Here is a 22,317-nt window from a genome sequence, read left to right on the forward strand (position 1 = left end):
GTTTACTTCATGTAAGAGATCACGAAACGTGGCGATTGATTCATTATTTATTTTCCTTACGTATACCGTTTTTGTTTTTATTTTATTCTCAAGGGTTGCAGAATTTATTATCAGAAAAACTGGAAAGTGATCAGTTAAATCTGTTTTAATAATACCACTTTGGATTTTAGTCCTTGTGTAATTATTAGTAATAATATTATCGATGATAGATGCAGTTGTTTTAGTCACACGTGTTGGCTTATTAATCATTGTTGAACACGTGTTGGATTATTAATCATGTTGAGCTGTATGACTCATCGTTACAGTCAAATACATCATCAAACTCATCGTAATCACTCAAACTTTCATCAGAATCTTGCAACTACGATTCAAATTCAATATATTTTGCTGAAGAGTCTGATTTTTTGTAAAGAACGTCACATACTGCCAAATAAAGTCCGTGGGCATAACACAGCTGATGTTCAATACACTTAGCCGTCCAAATTTTTTTATTACGGATGCTCCGTCAGTGACACTAGCTATGATGTGCTTTTTAATTGATAAATTTAGATGTGACAATTTATTTTCAACCAGATCACCAATATTTTTTGCAGGAAGTGATCCAGCTATCGGAGTCAATCCCAGGTTCCAAAACTTTGTTAATAAGTGTAAATTTACATTTAAATAACTTCGATTTTTTAAAGACGTATACTCGTCAAACGATAAAGAAAATCGTGACCCGCTATATACTTCTTTTGTTATCTCTAAAACCACAGTTTGTGTGGCTAAATCATATTGTTTTTTTATCATACTCATAACATGGGATGGATTTTTTGGTAATAACATGCCTTTTTAAAACAATGATTTTCTAATAAATTCACTTTTTGTTATGGCATTTATTGAGAAGCCATCCACTGTTGCTGGCTTTGACGCAATTTCCTCGACTATCTGCTGTTTAACAAACAGTGTGATTTGTTTTTGCACAATTTTAATTTCCAAACCAGTATCTTCATGTAGACGCTTCATATTTAAATCCAAATCTTTATTTGCATTTTTTAAATGACAAAAGAGACGAAACTTGTCGAAAATCCTTTGCACATTATCTTTACATTGCATTTTTGCAAATTGCAGATTCGCCAGATTTTTCTTTACAAAAATCTGCCATGTTTTCGATCTATTTACAATTGACATTGTATAAAGTAAATTGAATCGTAAAACAATTAAAGGTAAAGTTTCAAATATTTCATACATATGTATGTTATCTTACGTATGACTTTATATGTCTTTGTTTGCCGTTTTTTAAATAAAAAAATTATTAAATATTTCAATAATTCAATACAGAAAAAGTTTAACTTTTCATTAATTTAGAAGTTTAAAAATCAAACTTACTATTTTGGTCGCAAGAAATCTTTTTATTTTTTACTCATATTTTATAATAACGAGAAAAAAGAAAACATCGCATTGCAAATTAAGCTTGACTTTAAAATACAATGATTGAAAATAATGGCATTGATAGCAAAAATACTAGTACTTATGAATTATTAAAGGCTTTTAAAGATGATGAGAGAACACATGTCTTAGTAACATTAAAAGTCATCTCTGTTTAATGAAAAGCGGCCGTGGCGCAGTGGTTAGAGCACTTGCTGTAGAAGCAGAAGATTTAGGTTCGAAACGAGCTCTGGACATATTTTCGCGTCACGGTAAGGAAGGAGGCGTGAACTTCCTGGTTAAATGCACTTCCGCGGTGCTCTGTGACAAGACCGTTCCCAGTAGGCACGCAACGTTTTATTCACGTTTCAATCACGTGTATTTTAGGTGACTTCGTCCAGGTTACTATTTTACGTGAAAGTTGCGTGAAAGTTACGTGCCAAAATATCGCGTCTAACGGAACTTTTTTTATTCTTAATAAAAACCTGTGATAAGAAATATAAAATTATATTATATATTATATTATATTTATTATATTTTTATTTTTTTATAGTATACTTTTTGTATTCATTATATTAGTTATAATTATTTTACTTTTATGAAGATATAATTAATTTTTATTGTAGTTTAATCATAATTTAAAAAAAAAAATTGGTCAATATAATATCTTATAACGCAATGCATTTAAAACGAAACTAAATAGTCCAATATATTTTAAGTTGTAATATCTAATATCCAAATTACATCAAATTAAGTTAAATAAATTAGTACCAAGCGTCCCTATTTGCCACACAAATAAGATTAAACTCAAATACAAGGTATGCTTTTTTTCTATTTTATGATATAATATTTTAGACTGGCGAATTTGTCCATTTTGCTTACTTAATTTAGTACAAAATGTTATAAAGAGTTTAATATCAAATTAAGTAAGCTTCATGGACAAATTATAAGTTCTAGCAGAACTTATTCTTGATTCTTGAGCAATAATAATGTCTGTAGAACTTCTGCATACATTATTGCTCAAGAGTCGAATAGATAAAAACCAAAAATAGATTTTCTTCTATTATTTGGTTTTTATCAACAAGTTTAAAGAACTTATCCAAGATAATATCAATAAACAAATGTGTTATGTTATTTATTATTGATATATGTATACATTATTATTATATGCTTTATCTTTTTGTAATATATGACATCTTGATCTTGTGCTTTACTTGTTAAAAAAGGTTAATACTTATTTATTTCATTTTTTTATATTATTTAAATATTATATGATTAATATATATATTTGAATTGTATTTATGAAATTATTATTGTATATATTATATGACTTTTATTGCTATTGTTATTATATATAATATATTGTTTAATAATTGTTATATATAATATATTGTTATTATATATAAAACAGGTTATTAATGCGGATTTGTTCGATGTTTTCCCCACAAAAAGATGATTATGATGCTATTGTATTTGAAACTGCATTATACTCATCTTTCAATGTTGACAACTTTCCAATATGTAAAGCAAGTTTCTCTCAAATATAGCATTGCTTTTTTAAAAATTGTTTCATGATTTAGATCAAAGAAATAGCAACACCAGAAAATCTTTTTGCCAAAACAGTTGGCGACTCACCATGTAAGACTTGTGTTAAAAGTATGTGATATGTAGTTTATATATTCATTATTGTAATTACTTTTTATTATACTTTTATAGTAATATAATTATTTTGCATTGCAGTTTTATAATAATAAAAAAAGTATCAGGGTATAACATATCTTATAACATCACAATGCATTTTTGACAAAAATAAAATGTCACATATATAATATTTTATCTAAACATATTATATTATTTTATATCTAAGTTTTATCAATTTAGGTTTAATAAATATATTATAAAGCTTAGTTCAAAATCGTTAACGTTATGGCAGATAATTCTCATATTGCAACATGCTAAAGATCAAACCCTAATACAAGGTATACTTTTTTTTTCTACCCTATTATATAATATTTTAGACTGTCAAATTTGTTGATGTAATTATATTAATAATAAATAAGTTATTATACCTTATTTAATATTAAATTTATTAAACTACATGACAAACAATAAGTTCTGTATAAAATATTATTGACTAGGAAGATCCAATGGTATTGTTATGTTATTGCCTAGGAATATGTGGTAGTGGTGTAGTGGTAAGAGCGCTCGCTTTGTAAGCGAGAGGTTCGGAGTTCGACTCCCACCACATTCCTGGAAGTACTGCGCTCAACTTAGTTTCTCCGCGCAGCGACCTTGCTCGGCAAGGTTCGTGTTTCGGAGTTTAAGAATTGAGAGAGGGTTGCACCACGAATAACAACTAAAAAATAAAATAAAAATAAAAACACAAAAAAAATGAGTAGCCTCCTCGACTGTAGTGGCCCCCTTCGGGCCTTGGGGAGGTGAATAATAAAAAAAAAAAAAAAAAATGTCATTCTGTAGTAAGACACATTAACCTTTTAACTTTTAAAGTTTGACAAAATTCACTTTTCCCTCGGAAATAAATTAATATACACCATAGAAATAACAAAAATAAATTAGTCAACTTCATAGAAATAACGTAAATAAATTAGCAAACGTCATAGAGGTAATACCATAGTTTAGATAATAAAAAAATAAAAAAATAAAAATGTTGATACACTCAGTGACATAATTTTGTATTAATTATTTTATGTATTCGAGTTTTAATTAAAAAAAAACATTTAAAATCGGATATATTAAAATCCATAAGTAAGAATGCTTGTTTTGATTCATTTTTAAACTGCTCTATACTAGTTTTATGTGTATTTACAATTTTAGGAAACATTTTCCACAAGTAGGGTCCACGATAAAGAACTGAATATGAAGTTAGTTTTGAATTATATTTTGGGACAACAAAGTTGTTACTTGAAAATTTTATTGGATATTTATGAACTATTTTGTCAAAATAGGATTTAAATATTTTAGGAGATAACCCTAAATTTGTTTTATACATGAACATTAAAACTTGGTGTAAGTTGATTTTATATATATTTAATGCTCCAAGTATACGCAGAAGAGGCTCACAAGGTAGTGTTCTATAAGCTCCAAAAATTATTCTGCACGCGTGTTTTTGTTTACAGTACAATTTTTTTAATTTCGTATGATTTGCACTTGCCAGTTTACTGAGTTTTCTCTTTTAATGTTAGTGTTATTTATTATTAGATTAGCCAATTTGATGGGAATATTTTTTGATTTATTAACTTTGTGGAACAAAATAAATTTGGTTTTATCCACATTTAGAGAAATTTTATTACTTTTGAACCACTCATTAACTTTCAATAATTGTTCGTTTGTTGTTTCAAATAGTGTATTAATATCACTGTGGGAGTAAAAAAGATTGGAGTCATCTGCAAAAAGAATACAATTTAATGGGTCTGTTGCTAAATTTAAATCATTAATATACACTAGGAACAACTAAGGTAAAGTAGTTACTACTGAATGCACTTGATATTTGATTTACTAGTTCAATCACTGCATGCTCCGTTGAATTTTTTTTTTTTGAAACCAAATTGTTTTGAATACAGCATGTCGTTTTCTGATAAGTGATTAAAAAGTCTATTGTACATTATTCTCTCAAGTAATTTTGAAAAACAAGGTAAAATAGATATTGGCCTATAATTAGAAATATTTGATTCATCTCCGGACTTAAATATCGGCGAGATTCGTGCAATTTTTAGCTTTTCAGGGACGATACCTGTTTTAAGTGAAAGATTAAATATGTGAAATAACGAGGGTTCTATTATATTATATACTGATTTTACAACATTAACGTTAATTTTATCAAATCCAGCACTTTTGTTAGTTTTAAGGCAAAAAAAGGCGGTTTGCAATTCAATTAGTTTTAAATTAGGATCATCCATGACTTTATCGTAACTTTTAAAATAAGATTTTTAATGCCAAATTCGGACCAGTATTAGTAAAGAAGCTGTTTAGTTTTTCAGCAATAATTGATTTATCATAAATTGTGTTTTTATCAATTGTTATTTTTTTTTGGCAGAATGTTTCTCGCATAAATATTTTTTCCTATTATTTCTTTAATTACACTCCATGTTTTTTTAGTGTTTCCGGTGGCTTTGCTTAATAGCTTTGCATAATATAGCTTTTTTGAGTTCCTTTTTGTTTTTTCAAATATATTTTTATAATTTTTATATGTCATTTCGTTTTTATAAGTTTTTTTTTTCAAGTACTTATCATACAACTTTTGTTTTCTTTTTGAAGATTTTAGTAACCCGTTAGACATGGAGTTAAAACAGTTTTGGTTTTTACAGTTATTTTTTTTTCAGGAAATGCTTTATCATATTGCTTGCAGAATTGATTTAAAAATAGATCATATGCGTTGTTAACGTCATGTGACTGCATACCAAATTCCAATCAACGTTGTTTTTTAAAAGATTTTGAAATTTTTTTACCGAGTTTTCATTGATCTGTCGCCTAAATATAATGGATTGAGAAAGAACACTGTTAAATAATATATTGTTAGTAACTAGAAATGTTGGGAAATGATCTAATAAGTCAGTTTTGATTATGCCTGTGTAAAGACTGTTATTAAGATGGTTATTAGTTATTATATTATCAAGAAGTGTAGAAGAGTTGTTAGTCACTCTCGTTGGCTTGTTTATTGACGGAGTTAAATTATATTGAAGAAGAGTATTAATAAAATTGTTAACATAATTATTTGAAGCATGGTTTATTAGGTCTATGTTAAAATCCCCAACTAAGTAGGCATGACTTCGGGTTTTATTAATATTTGTTAAGAATGGTTTAAGATGAGTTTTAAATTTTTTAAAGCTAGAAGATGGAGGTCTATATGTTGCATTTATAATTATTTTTTTTGTGGTTTTATTTATTATTTCAATGCATAATGACTCACAATCTTTTTCATTTACACAGAGATCGTGACGTAAATTATAACTAATTGAGTTGTGAACAAAAATACATACACCCCCACCAACACCAAAACCAGGTGGTTGATGAACTGATGAGTAATTAATTAGTTCAAATTGGGCATTTGTTTCACCACGCTTACACCAAGTTTCCGTTAGACAAATAATTTTAAAATCGTGTTTTAATTCATCCAACAAAAACCTTAGATTTTCAAAATTTTTATTTAAACTTCGAATATTAATGTTTAAAATTGAAAAACTATTTTTATTTTTTTGAAGATATTGAGAAGGTTCAATAACTGTATAGTATTGGCTTTCAATTTTTTGATTAAAGTTATTAGAGTCATCGACGTCACTGAGTGCGACATTTTCATCTAGAAATTCAATTATAAAGTTTTCCTCCATTTTAAAGTAACACATATATAATTAAACGCAAAAATAGTTAATAAAATAGTTAGGAATAGTTAAAAGAAAAGTAATAAACCTAACTCTTACTGACACCGTTTCGGGATTTCCTTCGTTTTCTTAGACACCCACTCGCGTACAATCAGCTTATCATATGATATGTATGCAAATTTTCCCAGCTGCCGCTCAATTTTCATTTTTTCTCTAAGATCTTTTCTTATTAAGTTCGTTTCGAAGCAAAAATCTTCGTTTATGTAGATATTTTCACCCTTTAATTTAGAAGAATTTTTTAAAATTTCTACCTTATCTTTGTAGTCTAACAGCTTAATAATAATTGTGCGTGGTGTTTTTGCATCTCGGCGTCCACTACGATGCGCTCGTTCAATTCTCACATTTTTTACCCCTAGAGTCTCCTCAAAAAGTTTAATCACTTTTATTTCACTTTCAGACCATATTTCATTTTCATTTTCTTTGATGCCATCAATCCTAAGGTTATTTCTTCGTGACCGATGCTCTAAAAGTTTTTTTTTAAAGTCAATATACTCATCGTTTTTATGTGCTTCGGTTTTACAAAATCTTTTTTTTTCAATAGACTCAATATTATTTTTGACCTTTTTTTCGATAAGTTCCTCGTGAAAATTTAAACTTTCCTTTATATCAAATACATCCTTTTCCAATCGTTTAATTTTTTCCATGCTGTCATTAATGTTTGTTTCAGCTTTTTTGTTGTCGATCGCTCGTTATTTTTGCGTTCGCACTGATGAGTTTAAGAATATTTTCTTCTTGTTGTTTTATTAGTAATACTATATCTTTTTTGTACTCCGCAAACATTTCCTTGAACATTATTCGAATTTTACTAATGGTTACTGCCATATTTAATAATTAATAGCAACTTGTATTTTTACTTTTAAATTTGTATTATAAAAAAAATAAAATAAAAATAAAAAAATATTTCTTCGATCAATAAAAACACGTCTGTTCACCGTAAAAGTAAATGCGGTATGAACAGTAAAACTAAATGCGGTAAAAACAGTAAAAAGAACAGTAAAAGTAAATGCGGTATGAACGTAAAAGTAAATGCGGTATGAACAAGTTAATGCAGAAACAAGTGCAAATATAAGAAGTTGGAAAACAAAGAAAACAAATTATTTAATCAGATGTTATCACATAAGGTGAGTACAGGTCTTTTTCTAATCACGCGCATCAGTTATTAACTTTATATATAGATATATAATTATCTATAGAAAGATATTAGATATAGATATATATAGATAAACAATATTTTTTAGACTTGTATTTATTATTTTGTACTTCTTTTTTTTATTTATCTGTCGACTTTTTTGTTATGTCTTTTTTTATTAAATTCTTATTTATTTTTTAGCAATAAGAGTAAAAAATTAGAAGGCAAATGACTTTTTTTATTTTTCTACATTGTACGCAGAGTTGTTACGACATAATATGTCTGGCAGATCTGTCGACATATTTTCAGACATATTTTCTGCCGACATAAAATATGTCCCACATATTTTCGATTGACATATTTTGACATAGTTTTATGTCTGAATTATTTTCTGCTGACATAAAATATGTCAGACATATTTTCCATTGACATATTTTGACATAATTTTATGTCTGAATTATTTTCTGCTGACATAAAATATGTCAGACATATTTTCTATCGACATATTTTGACATAATTTTATGTCTGAATTATTTTCTGCTGATATAAAATATGTCAGACATATTTTCTGTCGACATATTTTAAAATAATTTTATGCCTGAATTATTTTCTGCTGACATAAAATATGTCAGACATATTTTCTATCGACATATTTTGACATAATTTTATGTCTGAATTATTTTCTGCTGACATAAAATATGTCAGACATATTTTCTATCGACATATTTTGACATAATTTTATGTCTGAATTATTTTCTGCTGATATAAAATATGTCAGACATATTTTCTGTCGACATATTTTAAAATAATTTTATGCCTGAATTATTTTCTGCTGACATAAAATATGTCAGACATATTTTCTATCGACATATTTTGACATAATTTTATGTCTGAATTATTTTCTGCTGACATAAAATATGTCAGACATATTTTCTGTCGACATATTTTGACATAATTTTATGTCTGAATTATTTTCTGCTGACATAAAATATGTCAGACATATTTTTTGTCGACATATTTTGACATATTTTTATGTCTGAATTATTTTCTGCTGACATAAAATATGTAAGATATATTTTCTATGGACATATTTTGACATAATTTTATATCTGAATTATTTGCTGTTTGATATTCTTGAAGAAAAAATCAATCTAACAAATTTATTGCGCATTTCAACTTAATTTACAGAGTTAAGTAAAAATAGTTTAACAAATTTGTTGCTTTTTTGCAATCAATTATAATTGAAGGTCAATAAAAAAAAATTTTTTTTTTTGGTGCCGAGCAAACAATTTGTTTTTTGGGTTGCATTTCACATTTTGATTTCAAATATGCAACTCATTTTTTACCATCACGTCAAGTTGTAAAGATATTTGGGTTCAGATCTTTAATATTTGGGGTAAAGTCCCTAATATTGTCAAAAAAAAAGTTGTTCAAAAGTATGTCAACTTGGGTCTCAAAAAAAGCGTATTTTAGAAGATAGTATAAGAGATTTTAGAAAATTGTCAACAAAATGTTTTTCAGCAATAATACAAAATATACTTATTTTTATTACAAACGAATAACATCTTTAAAATCTCTATGAAAATACGCTTCTTTTGAGACTCAGGTTGACATACTTTTGAACAACTTTTTTTTCGACAATATTAGGGACTTTACCCCAAATACCCCTAATTTTAATAGTATTTGATAGTATTTGATAGTATTAATTAGTATGGATTAGTATTGGCGATTTCCCTTATTAGAATGTAAAAACCATCTCAAGCTGAGTTTTTATTACTGAAAATGGTTTTTATTAATATGACTAAACTTAAAATTATTCTCTTGATTAAATTAATATTAAAAAAAAAACATTTTTAGTTATTTTTAACTAATAGTTGATTCATTCAATAAATTATTCTCCATTGTTGACTTTAAATCATAAGGAAAACGAAAAAAAAAAATTATTCCAATATATATTTCACTCAAAACATTTTATGCAAGTTTATGGCAGTTAATTATGCTGTTATAATGCAATTGTCAATTATTTTTTTGTTAAATAAATCATAACTATTATAACTAAAAGTATATTATTCGTAATTAGTTATAAATTATTACCGGTTAGTCTTCTTAATATGAATTTAATGAGCTGAATATAACTTTTGTGAAATATTTCAAATTCTTCAGCTTAAATGAATTTAATTTGGCACGAATTTTTTGAAATTCTGTGAACCGTTTTATTGAAATCTTTTGAATTCAATTTTTCATAATGAAATCTATTTCAGGATCAACTAATAATTAAAAATAACTGTAAAAGTTTTTTTATTTTATTATTATTTTAATCAAAGAAATATTTTAAGTTTAGTCATACTAATAAAAACCTTTTTCAGTAATAAAAACTCAGCTTGAGATGGTTTTTACATTCTAATAAGGGAAAGCGCCAATACTAATCAATACTATCAAATACTATCAAATGATGCCACAATACTAGTCAATATTAGTCAATACTATCAATGTCAATATTAGTCATAATCAATAAATAAGTCATAATCAATAAATAAGTCAATAAATGCCAATATTAGTCAATACTATCAAATGATACATCGCTAAAAAGGGCAGAAAAAGACCTTTATGAAACAACGGATGTTTGCTTATAGGGTTTAAAGTAAAAGTTTTATGAAGCATAATTGATTGCAAAGACATAAAATTATGTCAAAATATGTCGACAGAAAATATGTCTGACATATTTTATGTCAGCAGAAAATAATTCAGACATAAAATTATGTCAAAATATGTCGACAGAAAATATGTCTGACATATTTTATGTCAGCAGAAAATAATTCAGACATAAAATTATGTCAAAATATGTCGATAGAAAATTTGTCTGACATATTTTATGTCAGCAGAAAATAATTCAGACATAAAATTATGTCAAAATATGTCGATAGAAAATATGTCTGACATATTTTATGTCAGCAGAAAATAATTCAGACATAAAATTATGTCAAAATATGTCGATAGAAAATATGTCTGACATATTTTATGTCAGCAGAAAATAATTCAGACATAAAATTATGTTAAAATATGTTGACAGAAAATATGTCTGACATATTTTATGTCAGCAGAAAATAATTCAGACATAAAATTATGTCAAATTATGTCGACAGAAAATATGTCTGACATATTTTATGTCAGCAGAAAATAATTCAGACATAAAATTATGTCAAATTATGTCGACAGAAAATATGTCTGACATATTTTATGTCAGCAGAAAATAATTCAGACATAAAATTATGTCAAAATATGTCGATAGAAAATATGTCTGACATATTTTATGTCAGCAGAAAATAATTCAGACATAAAATTATGTCAAAATATGTCGATAGAAAATATGTGGGACATATTTTATGTCGGCAGAAAATATGTCTCAGACATATTTGACAGATAACAACCCTGATTGTACGTAGTATTGTTTTCTTAAAACTATTTAATGATTTAGATAAAAGAAAGCAACTAGAAAATCTTGTTGCCAAAATGGTTGGCAACTTACCAAGTAAGATTTGTTTTAAAAGTTTGTAATTTAAGATAATTATTAAATAATCATATTAATATTTAAGATTTTATTCGTTTTTTTTCAGCTAAATCTGATTCATTAGATAAAGTTTGATGCGTACTCCTATAGGAGAAAATATCGACTGATTCGTTAGATTATGTTTGAAGCGTGCTTTTATGAGAGAATATATCGACTGGTTCGTTAGATTAAGTTTGAAGTGCACTCTTTGTGGATCGAAGCGTGCTCTTCGTAAGTTGCAGATCTATGACTTTGTACTTATTACTTATTGGATATAAGGAGGATATTTTAAAAAAAGTGCAGCTTTTATTACAAATTCAAAATGTTTATGTCAAGAACTAATATACTGACTAATAAAACCATGTAATTTAATACGTATTAAATATTTCCTCGACGATGAGTTTTTTTTCTTTGCACGAATCCAAACACTTCGTTTTTATAAAGCTTAGTTATTGCTTAAATATTACAAGTCAAAATTAACGGAAAAAGCACGTCTTTTAGACAGTTCATGGGAACCAAAAAGTCACCTAAATATCACGTGCCAAAAGTAACGTGAAAAACACGTCCATAAATCACGTGAATTAGTCATTTCATGGGGACCAAAAAGTTACCTAAATGTCACGTGCTAAAAGTAACGTGAAATTCACGTTTTTGTCACGTCGCTGTGCCTGCTGGGTTAGGACTTCTTGGGGCACCTTAAAAATAAAATAAAAAAATTTCTTGTTGCGCTAGGTTTTAATATAAGATACGAACACATAAAACACAACTAAATGGAATAATATTTTTCTTAATTTCGGTCGAACTAGTTCAAACAGTTATCAATTGATAACTGTTTGAACTAGTTCGACATTTAAATGTAAAATTTAAAAAAAAAATGTTCCGGGATATAAGAGTGATATCCCGGGAAATCCCGCTGCCACTTTTATCCCGGGAATACGGGATCCCCGTTTGAGAAACCTCACTTCCTATAGTATGTATTTTTATGCTATCTTTAGAAAGCCGAGACTGGTAGTTATGTAGACAAATAAAAAATTTCTTGCATATTATTTTTTAAGAGTTATCAAAAGTATAATAAATATTTTCTTCCGAGAAAAAATTGTTTCAGAAAATATTACAGAGACTTTTCATTATTGCATATTTCTAAAAGACTCACAAAAAACTGGTCTTTTAACTATACTTTTTAAAACCTTTTTAAAATCTCCAAATGATCACTTTGTAAATTGGAAGTAAGAACAAATGTATAGCCTTCTTCAAGCAAACCATTCATAAGAGATAGAGTAGGTTGTAGTTTTATAATTAGAGCATAAGAAGTTTGTTTGGTTAATGTAAAATATTTACATTTTGATCAAGTTTTAATACAGTTTTCAATTTCTCTATAAAGTGTGGGTTTGTTATCACCTTTCACAGCAGCATTGCTGAGTTGATTGGATGAATTGAGTTTCTGTTTTAAATTAAGTGGGAAGTGTGATTAAATTAACTTTTAAAACATTGATAAAAATTGCGCGGCACTATTTCTTTAGGAAAATAATTCAACGTTGCAGCTGCAGTTGTTTCGTCAAATATTGCCAATATAAGGTTGACAACTTGTTTGTTGTTTCCAAGATAAGTGACTTGATAACTAATTTTTCTTGCTTTTTTTTAAATAAAAAATCTATTTTTCTGTATTAAAATTTAAAATCATTCTATTAAAATTTTTGTTTTCATTATGTTTTTAACCAAAATTTTGTTTTCTACTGAATTTATTAAAAGTACTATAACCAAACTTTCGGTATTGGCTCAAATTAATTTTTTGGCAAAAACTTAAACCAAAATTCGGTCGATCACTACCTGATTACTTTTGATTAGCCCTTACCACAAAAAAATAAGTAAGGGGTCGTCTACAAATTACGTCAGGCAGTTTTGACCGTTTTTGACTTCTCTTCTTCTCCTCGTCACAACATCGTAACCCTTAAGTAACAAGTCCCGTACGAGTCGTCGTCACAAATCCACTTACCCCTCTCGCTCTCTCTTTAAAACGTGACCTAGTTTATCGACAACCCCTAATACTTCAATACATCATCGTCCACGTTACGAAATAGAAAGAAAAAAATTACTTTTGTATGTGTTCATGATCACAAAAAAGAAATAATAAGCCATAAATATATTTAAAAATTTACATAAAAAATGTCACAAATAAAAATAAATTTGTGAAGAAATAAAGTTTATCACATTTTTTATTGAACTTTTTATTATGGTAAAGATTTTATAACTGTAGAAACAGTTTTTGAGTTTTAATAAAGCCGTTTAAAAATTTTTTTAAGTATACACATGCATTTGTTGAACCATACACCAATCTAATAAAAAAAAATTTTTACATATGTTTTTTAACCTACACGACATTTTTTACTTTTACCACGGCCTGGTCAGTGAAATGTGCGCGTAATGAGTTAATAAAGTATTCTAATTTACTATTTTATAGTAAGCTCATTATCAATGCAACACAAAGAAATGGAGGTTTTTTGACAGGTTGGCATGGTTTTAACGACAAGTTTTAAAGTTCATTTAATAATCATTTAGTGTTCAAAAGTTGTGTAAAATATAAAACATTCAAATAGTTATAACTTTTGAACACTAAAGTTGACGAAATTTAAAGCTTGGTAAAGAATTTAAACTTAATATAAGATTAAAATAAATTAAAATAACTATATTTTCATTTTTGCCTTGACAGTCACTTAAAATTTCAGAAAACAAAACGTGAATATTTAAATGCAGTAATTCCAACCATTTTCCTATAATTTCAAGAAAAATAATAACAGTAACGCGACTTAATCGTTAAATCGGCATTAAGGTGGTAGACCACTATTAAAAATCGAAAAAATCATTTTTTCAATTTTAAAGTTTTTAAGTAATATAATCATCGTACATTACGAATTTCATATTAGTTTTATGTAAAAACAAAGCTAACCCTATTAAAAATTAGTTTTTAATAATGCGGTTTAGGCATTTTCATAAATTTGTCCGTAGCAACGGATTGTTTATTCCGTTGCTATGTAGCAAAAAAGGAAGTCATCTAACAAAATACCTTAAAATTAAGACAAAAAAACTTCATTTGTGGTGACTGCTACTCTAAAACTACTTTTTGTTTACTATTAAATGCTTTTGGTGAAGTGTGTTACATGGCTTTTAACAGATTTCTTCAGTAAATGTCTAATTACTTTACAACAACCACAACTTTCTTCGGCTAATTTTCTGTCTTCTATACTTTGGTTAAATAATAACTGAAATAATGGGAAATAAAGATAAAAGAAATAAAATAATGTATAGCAAGAAACGCAGACTCTTCAGAGGAAACCAACATAAATCATCAAACGTTGTAGCTGAAAAAAGTCTATCTAATTTAGAAGAATTACAATTCAAATGTAGCTCTGCAAAAAAAAAAATGAAGATTTTTTCATCTTGTCAATTGTCACTTTCTATTTATTTACTATAAACAAATATTTAATTAAGTTGATAAGAGTTAAAATTGAAACTAAATTGTAAACCAAAAGAAAAACTTTTTTTTTAAATGTGTTTTTCTCAGTTCTTTAAAACTCACGACTTTGCGGTAATTATCTCTTGATTTTCTTAACTGTTTTTCATAAAATTTTCAGGAGTTGTTCCTTTAGCTATCATGGATGTCCCCTACCACTTTTATTGCATTACGATAACTCGACAAAAAGATATTAAAGTTCAAATATGGTCAAAAATGCCCCTTTTTTGTTTTCGAAGTGTTTTTTTTATTTAAAAAAAAAACTGTTTAATTTTTTTCTTTTGTTTTGGTACAGGATCTTTTTCATTACATTAAAAGCAAGTCTGAAAAATTTCAAGTTGATACCATACATAGTTTTTGAGATATTCACCGCAACAAAATAACTCTATTTTGGGGTTTTCGGGACCAAATTTCTTAAGCCATTTAATAATCAAAAAAAAAAAAAATTGTCATTAAAATGTAAATTTTAATCAACTTACATAAAATAATTTCTAAAATGTAATTTTTGAAGGATATTTTTTTATTAGTGGTCTACCACCTTAAAATAAAACATCGGTGTTTCAGTAAATCTAAATAATATAGCAATTAAAAATAAATTTTTAATTTCCAAAGTTCCTAATTAATACTTTAAAAAAAAAATTATATTTAATAACCTTTTTACTACTTTTTTAAAACAAGATGTTCTGCAAGACTGTAAAGATGTTTATTTTGCGAGACTTTAAAGGTGTTTATCTTGCAAGGTTTTCAAAGTGTTCATTTTGCAAGACTTTAAAACGAAGTGTTTATGCTGATAAACTTTAAAAGATGTTTATTCTGGGAGACTTTAAATTGCAAAAGTTATATCTATTCTTTAAAATAGGTGATATTTTGAATGCTGCCAATTTTTCGTCTTCAATTCCATTAAATTTTTTGTAGACTTCACTTCCATATAAACATCAAGATTTATATGTTGGTTACATTGACAATTAAATAATTTACAATTAGATAGTAAACAATGAGGTTTTTAGGTATGGTTCTCAAAGTAATCATTTACTTGAAGTGGTTCTATATAAGTGGTTTTTCAAAACAAGTAAAAATATATTTTGCTACACAGTAACGTATTACAGTAACGTCGTACAGTATTTTTAAAATATCGAATTCCAATTCGTAAATTGTATCAACACTTGAGGAGCTCCGATGCAAATCCAGATAAATCTATATTTAAAACTTTTAATATATCTTGAATTTTTAATTTCTTGACTTATGTTGCAGTATTCTAATGTCACTAATAATGCATACATCGAATATGGTCATAGTTGAGAGGATAGAAAATTTTCATAGAAAAACGTTTTTAGAGGTTTTTAATGAGGAAGTAAATTTTTGCTTAGTCTGTATTTGCCCCAGAACAGGGAGTTGTCTTGTTTTGCAGCACTTTCTCAGCATAACTGATAAAAATGGTAATAATACAAAGTGTACTATTATTATGATAATTAGTACCCAGCCTTTTTTACTGTTGATATCATCTTGTCTGTAACTTTATTTCACTGCAGTGTTATCTTGACCATAATAACTGATTTTTGATATTGTTCAAAGTCTAAGTCAGTGAACCAATTATTATTACAGATAATCCTGAAAATACATTTTTAGGATTATCTGTAATAATAATTGGTTCACTGTCCTTCAGTATCTCGCAAAAACTAACTCTGGAACACTTTTCCAGCTCACACTAAACCTCACTGTAAGAAGGTTTTTAATGCAAGTTTTGCATTAGAAAAAAGTAGGGAGCCTTTCACTTGTTTTAATAAACTACCTTTTATTACTAAAAAATTGGGCAAAAAGCTCATCGTGGCGGACATATTGCGACATATATATATCGTGGCGGATATATTGCGACAGATATTAACTGTCATTCGATGTTTTCTTTCATAATTTGTTATTTGATAAAGGACCGAGTATGCAGAGAATCATATTTTATAAAAAATATTCTAACAACGGTTTCTGAATTTTACAACTTTAAAATGCAGCAACATTTGGAAAAATTCTTTAAAACATTTTTTAATCACGTAAACTTATTTATGACAAATTTTGATTCCTCGTTAAAATTCCTCGAAAGCAAACTGTTTGTAATGAAGGTTGGTGATGAGAACAGTATTTGCATAACTGTATTGAAACAGTTTGTATCACGAGAAGTGACTTTGTTAAAGTTGAAAAGCCTGTACCACACGGAGATTGAAATAGTTTGTATTGTATGAAGAAGTGGTTAAAAGATTATAATACGTTAAAACAATCAATACAGACAAAGAGTAAGCTTCTTAAAATGTTTTTTAAACATCTTTTATTTACACCACAGACGCTAAAAAAATAGCACGGTGTTTCAAAGTGGGCATACCGCTTCTTGTTTTTTTTGTCTTTTTTTAAAAAGTTATACTAAGTAAAAGTTATACAAAGCAAATAAAACTTGTTAATTTTAAAATACTGAAGTTTTGTTTTGTAAAAGGATTCAAAACAATAATAAATTTTCCAGATTTTCGAATAAACGCGCAGATTTGACGATTCAAGCTGAATTTCAATAAATTCATGCTTTTTATCAAAAATAATCTGAAAACCATTATTTTTGCAATAAATTTTTTAATAAAAACATTTTAAAATTAATATAAATGCCAAAGAAACTCTACTTAAACCTAATGTGAACAGACTTAGGAAATAAAACTTCTTATTTATTAAAAATATTTTTAAGAAAAAGTTTAATTTATTAATCGAGTAATATGGCTGTAACACTTCAAAAAATAAAAAAACTTTTAAAAGAAATGTTCAAAGAATTAAAAAAGCAAACAGAAGAAATGTCTCATAAGCAAGAAAAAGCAGTTCTCGATATTATAGATGCAAGCATCAAAACAATAAACGACAGATTTGAAAAAGTAGAGAAAAATATAAATGGAAATACAAATATTATAGATAAATTAACAAAAGAATTTAAAGATAAAAGGGTTAGCCTTAATTTTAATGAAGAATTTATCGACGAAAAAATTATCATTAACAGCAAATATCTGGAAAAAATTTGAACATACAAAAATAGATAACGTACCGGTTTTTGCATTTAATCTGGCGTTTTTTTGCATTTAATCTGGCGATTTTTTGCATTCAATCTGGCGGATTTAAAATTTATATTAATTTCATAATGCATGTTATGAATTGCTTAAATGATTAGTAATAAAAAATATTCCACATATCCAGTTAAAAATAAATTTAGATGTGTAACAAATAATATAGTCCAATAACATTAAGTAATAATAACAATAATATTAATAATAATAATAAATAATAATAAAAAATCACTTATCAAACTTAAATCATTTTACACTGTGTTTCATCAAAAAGGCTTAGGAGAAAGAAATGATACTTTCAGAAATAATTTATATATATATATATATATATATATATATATATATATATATATATATATATATATATATATATATATATGTATATATATATATGTATATATATATATATATATATATATATATATATATATATATATATATATATATATATATATATATATATATATGATATATATATATATATATATATATATATATATATATATATATATATATATACGTATATATATATATATATATATATATATATATATATATATATATATATATATATATATATATATATATATATATATATATATATATATATATATATATATATATATATATATATCAAACATAACAAGTTCGAAAAAACAAATTTTTTAAAATTACGACTTTTGTTCTCTATTAATTTCATCTCCATTAAAACATTGCGTAAGAAAAGATACGCAGTGTCTCACAAAGTTTGAAAGATCATGTTCAGTAATGTGCTCACAACCGTTCCTCATTCGTTCAAATAAATCGTTATTTCCGATCAGAGCTGTTTGTCCTATTGTAGTATTCTTTTTGAGAATGTCTCTTTTCAAGGATTTAAAAAAAGGTGCGTATCGGGGTTAAAAACGAATATCATAGGGATAACTATCATAAAAATCTGATAATGAATGATGAAAGTTTATGTTGTCCATCATTAAGGTAAACTCTTCTTCCTTCCCTAAAATACTTTTGAGTGTATTTAAGAATCCTTTAAAAATATCTGCTGTCACCCCTACGTCAATTATTGCTTCACTGTGGACTATGTTTAATCAAATTAATGCTAATATTATGGTTATGTTACGGCCTCTTGATGACAACACTAAATAATTTAGGGTCGTTCTTTGAAGACTGTATCCGTGGTTTCTTATCATATAAGGATCGAACGGACTTTCACCAGTATAAATTATATTTCTGTACATCTTCTTAAAATTTAGTATGTATAATTCAATTTTTTTAACCATCGCCATAATGTAGAGACATTGACATAAATTCCCAATTCTTTTACACTTTTCCCTTCGTTATTTACAAGATTAATCATCAAATTTCTTACTTCAACATTAATTTTTAAGCGTTGGCTTCGTGCGTTATTCATTTTAGAGTTTTAAAAAATTAAAGAGAAAACGGGCTTAAAATGTATATAAGGAAGTTAAACTAAATGAAGCAATAAAAGCAAAACTATTTATTATGATAAAGAAAAACCACCAGATAGAATGCCAGATTAAATGAAAAAAACCTCCTGATTTGTTGAAAAAACCACCAGATTGAATGCAAAAACCGGTAATTAAAAAAAAAAAAAAACCTAGAAGATAGATCCCGCCAAAATAATCTTAGGATTAATGGGATTTACGAAAATGATCAAGAATCAGAGGGGATACCGAAGAATTTATATTCATAAATAAGATTAAAAAAACTCTGAAAAAATTATAACCACACAAAAAGTAATTCAAAAATGCATTTGTAGTGAGGCCAATCTTAGATTATTCATAAAATCAACTGTCATTACTGCCCTGGAATAACATAAATTTTATAAAATGATAATGCTAATAATACCTGAGACTTTTTTCAAAACATTTTTTTCTGTATGCGATATTAATTTTTCAATCGTTAGAAATAAAATAGCAACTAAAAGTTGCACCTGTTTTGCTGCACCTACAAGCAAAAGACCAAATTTTCATTTACTGATTTTCTAGTAACCATGGATTAAAACAGTTTTTATCACAAGAGTGAGTTCAAATAAGTTGTCTTCTAAATAATTGTTTGAAGAGTTTGAAAGAGCATTCAAATCGATTAAATAAAATAAAATAAATCAAATAAATGAAAATTGTTTTGAACAGCTAAATATTGTTCCTTTTAAAGTTTTAAAGCTTTTATCCATCAAGGTGTATTCCCCAAACAGCTAAAAATTGCCAAAATTACTCCTATTTTAAAGAAGTGGACAAATCAGTTATTATTAACTATCGCCCTATTTCTGTTCTTTCAACATTTTTAAAATTTTTAGAAAGAATTTTATATAAAAAAAAAATTTGAATATATAACTGAGTATACAAATATTTTCATGATAATAAATTACTTTACATTAATCAATTCGGTTTTAAAAGTATAGCTCAACTGAACATGCAATTATCCAATTTTTTTTTAAACATCTTTGCTTCCAACAAGGCTGTAAACAACCACTATTAGAGTTGGAAGTTACTAGAAGAGAGAAGACGAAGATTGTGGAACAAGATAATGATTGACAGACGGCCTAAAAGATTGTAAATTGTATGAATCAGGAAACCAAGATAAAGGAAGCAAATTCCAAAGACTGAACATACAATTATCCAATTTTTTTTTAAACATCTTTGCTTCCAACAAGACTGTAAACAACCACTATTAGAGTTGGAAGTTACTAGAAGAGAGAAGATGAAGATTGTGGAACAAGATAACGATTGACAGACGGCCTAAAAGATTGTAAATTGTATGAATCAGGAAACCAAGATAAAGGAAGCAAATTCCAAAGATCTGATGTTCGAGGAAAAAAACTTAGAGTTTTTAGAGCACATAGACAATAAAACAAATAAAGGTTTTTAGAGCACTTAGGAACAGTCACAAAAAAAAGAATGAGACTTAATTGAATGAAGAGTAAAACGAGAATGAATTTTAGTAGATGGTAAAAGAGACGCTTGTTCTTTAGAGCAGTGCCCATTATAGTATTTATAGAAAAGAGAAAGAGAAGCAACATTACAACGATTTGATAATGGTTAGATGTTGGCTGGAAGCGCAGGTCCAACTATGTTTATATACGGATTTGAGATTTATAGAAATAGAGAATAGAATCCGGGGTAAGAAATTGTCAAGCGCAATAAAAAGATGCAGCCTTAGCAGATGGTAATTTTGCAATGGATTTGATATATGGTTTCCAAGAAAGATCGGAAGTAAGAGTTAATCCTAGAAGATGAAGAGTAAATGACTCATCGAATACATTACAGTTCATAAATATAGGAAGATCTAAATTTATGCAATAACAATTGGCTGAAAAAAATTAATTTTTATCTGAATTAAAGTTCACCAGCCATATGCTGAGTAGAAGTTAGAAACTTTTCAAGCTCAAATGCCCCCTCCAAGTAATCAGAGAGTGTTGGCTTCTTATCATGACAAGAATAAATGGTAGTATCATCAGCGAACAATTGTCTTAGATTAGAGAATACCTGGAAGATTGTTAATATAAATTAAAAAGAGTATAGGGCCAAGGATTGAACCTTGAAGAACCGCTAAAGTTACAAGATATGAAGAAGAGAGTTGTCCATCGAGGACAACTTTTGTACTACAATTGGAAAAGAAAGATTCAATAATCTTAAAGATGTTACCAGATACACCGTAAGAGAAAAGTTTATGAAGAAAACCAGCATGCCAAAATTTATCAAAAGCTTTTGAAATGTCAGTCTAATGCACAATAAATCCTATTGGTTATTACTGTTAGCAAATTAGTTGTAGAACGAGAAGATCGAAATCCATATTGATGATCGAAAAGTAATTTATTAGATTCAAGACGAGAGATTAAGTGTTTGTTAATTTTGATTCAAAAACCTTGCTTATGATAGGAAGAACAAGCAAACCAAACTCAAAGTGTGAGTGACAATGGTAACATTGAAAATATAGTTGTTCCAATTGCAGAAGACCCAATTTTGGACCAACAACCAGCAGGAAGTTTAAATATTATAAACCAGGAACGGGTTGAAACCGAAATCTCATTACAGGAAAATGCAGGTGAAAATAAAATTCGAGATATGGAAACAAAGATAACTGATCCGATTCATCAAGGTAATCCGTTCAAATTTATTGACATTGGGATTATCAACAAGACCAATTCTTGTCAAGTGAACTCTTTTCTTAAGATTACTGGCTTTGAAATTCCAAATAATATCGTTAAAGACTCTAATCATTATGCATTT

At 27.2% G+C, this 22,317-nt stretch overlaps 1 protein-coding gene and 1 long non-coding RNA gene across 2 annotated transcripts; one reads left to right on the forward strand and one right to left on the reverse strand.

The window, feature by feature from the left end:
* Positions 1-6,838: 6,838 nt before the first annotated feature.
* Positions 6,839-7,447, reverse strand: LOC136079242 (uncharacterized). The gene has a single exon (XM_065794968.1). It carries the CDS (start codon positions 7,445-7,447, stop codon positions 6,839-6,841), a length of 609 nt encoding a protein of 202 aa, XP_065651040.1.
* A 387-nt stretch (positions 7,448-7,834) lies between these two features.
* LOC136079014 (uncharacterized) lies at positions 7,835-11,645 on the forward strand. The gene is made up of 3 exons (XR_010637862.1): positions 7,835-7,924; positions 11,408-11,461; positions 11,547-11,645. It is a non-coding gene; the product is annotated as an uncharacterized LOC136079014 (long non-coding RNA).
* The last annotated feature ends 10,672 nt before the right edge of the window (positions 11,646-22,317 follow it).

The sequence above is a fragment of the Hydra vulgaris genome, chromosome 04, assembly GCF_038396675.1.
Source record: "Hydra vulgaris chromosome 04, alternate assembly HydraT2T_AEP".
NCBI classification, from domain to species: domain Eukaryota; kingdom Metazoa; phylum Cnidaria; class Hydrozoa; order Anthoathecata; family Hydridae; genus Hydra; species Hydra vulgaris.